At 47.3% G+C, this 1,574-nt stretch overlaps 1 protein-coding gene across 1 annotated transcript in view; it reads right to left on the bottom strand.

Annotated features, from left to right (window-relative positions):
• Positions 1–1,172: 1,172 nt before the first annotated feature.
• Positions 1,173–1,574, bottom strand: part of LOC101858357 (pathogenesis-related protein PR-1 type-like) — a 6,374-nt gene continuing 5,972 nt past the window's right edge. Inside the window, exon 3 of the mRNA XM_005107768.2 lies at positions 1,173–1,570. Within this exon, the coding sequence (XP_005107825.2) occupies positions 1,173–1,570 (398 nt within the window). The remainder of the gene's footprint in view (positions 1,571–1,574) is intronic.

Genomic DNA, 1,574 nt, shown 5'->3' with positions numbered 1-1,574 from the left:
ACACACGCACACACACACACAAAAACACACACACACACACACACACACACACACAAAACACACACACACACACATTCACAAGCATAAACACACGCACACGCGTGCACGTGTACGCATTAAAACACCATGGTTTTTCCTTTAGCTCAGCTGTTATGATTCTGAACAATGACGCAGATAATCCTTGTTCAAATCCCCAAAGGGGCGTTCTTGGACTTGGGAAGTTTGTTGAGGGTTTTTTAAAGGCTCCCGGCCTACTTTCTTGGTCCTTTTTAAAATATTTTTCAGTAGAGGTTTTACCGGGCTCGCAACTGCATAAGATCATATGAGCGCCAAGGAGTGGATGTCAACAGAAAAGTCCTAACAGAGAATCGGGCTTACTCTGATCACCCCTTTAGCTTCAACCGCACAAAGTCTGCTTCGACTATCAAGGCACCCCGGAAATAACGGGTCACAAGAGTGTGATAAACATACAAAAGAAGTAGAGAAAAAATAACGATAGTAAGGAATAGGAAAGAAAAAGCAGCAGTTCCCTGTTGCAGTTCAGGCAAAGTTATGAGCATGACATTGATGAATCAGCCAATTTACACTTTACAATTCTACTGTGCATGAGATCATATAAATGTCCCCCCTTTGGTCCTACAGGAGATTCACTCTGAAGTCGGAGGTTCCACATTGTAAATAATTATTTTAAGAGTTGATCCTTGCCGAGTAAGAATTAATACTCAAGCCCGGTCTCTCATGCTATATATCTATCTATCTACGTATTTATCTATCTATCTATCTATCTATCTATCTATCTATCTATCTATCTATCTATCTATCTATCTATCTATCTAGCTAGCTAGCTAGCTAGCTAGTAGCTAGCTCTACGACAAGAATAAAAGTGACACAAAAGGGTTGTTAAAATGTTATTACATGTATAAATGCTTTACTCAAACAAAGAGAATATATAATGTTCCATAGGATACCTAATTGACGGTTAATTAAGGGAAGCTGCTTCCGGGGGTGTCATCTCTGACTCAGAGGTTGACGTGTAATGATCCCCCCAGCCTTCACGGTCGCGAGCTGCCGTTCCACATAATTCGATGAGTTGAAGGAGGTTGTTCAAATCTGTTCGGACTTCCATTCGGCAGGGAGTATCGTGTGGTGGCGTGAATGGACGTAGATGTGGTCTAGTAGGGCGGTGTAAAGACCAGGCGTCCTGTGGTGCGGTCATAGCCCATGACGTTTCCACGCGGGCTGTACTCACAGACCACCAGCGTGCCCCCTGCACAACGCCGGACAGCACAGCCCACGTGACTCGTGGTCCGCCACACCTGCTGGGAGTAGTGACCACACGTTCTGGACGTCCGACCGTACGCGCATGCCCATTGCGAGTCTACGTCATGGAGCTCCGCCCCCCAGGCTTCAGAGGCGGCCCCAGCGCCTGTGACGTCATCGACGGTCCGGGAGGTTCGGTAGAGGTTCTCGCCGTATCTCCGGGCCGGGTCGTGTTGGTAGATACACAGGTTGGCGCGTGAGGCGGCGTAATGGGCCAGGCCTTCTGACCACTGGAGGGGTGACATGGGGACTGG

Source organism: Aplysia californica, unplaced genomic scaffold, assembly GCF_000002075.1.
Source record: "Aplysia californica isolate F4 #8 unplaced genomic scaffold, AplCal3.0 scaffold00628, whole genome shotgun sequence".
NCBI lineage: Eukaryota > Metazoa > Mollusca > Gastropoda > Aplysiida > Aplysiidae > Aplysia > Aplysia californica.
The sequence above is the reverse complement of the archived record's forward strand: the minus strand, read 5'-3'. Positions and strand labels throughout refer to the sequence as shown.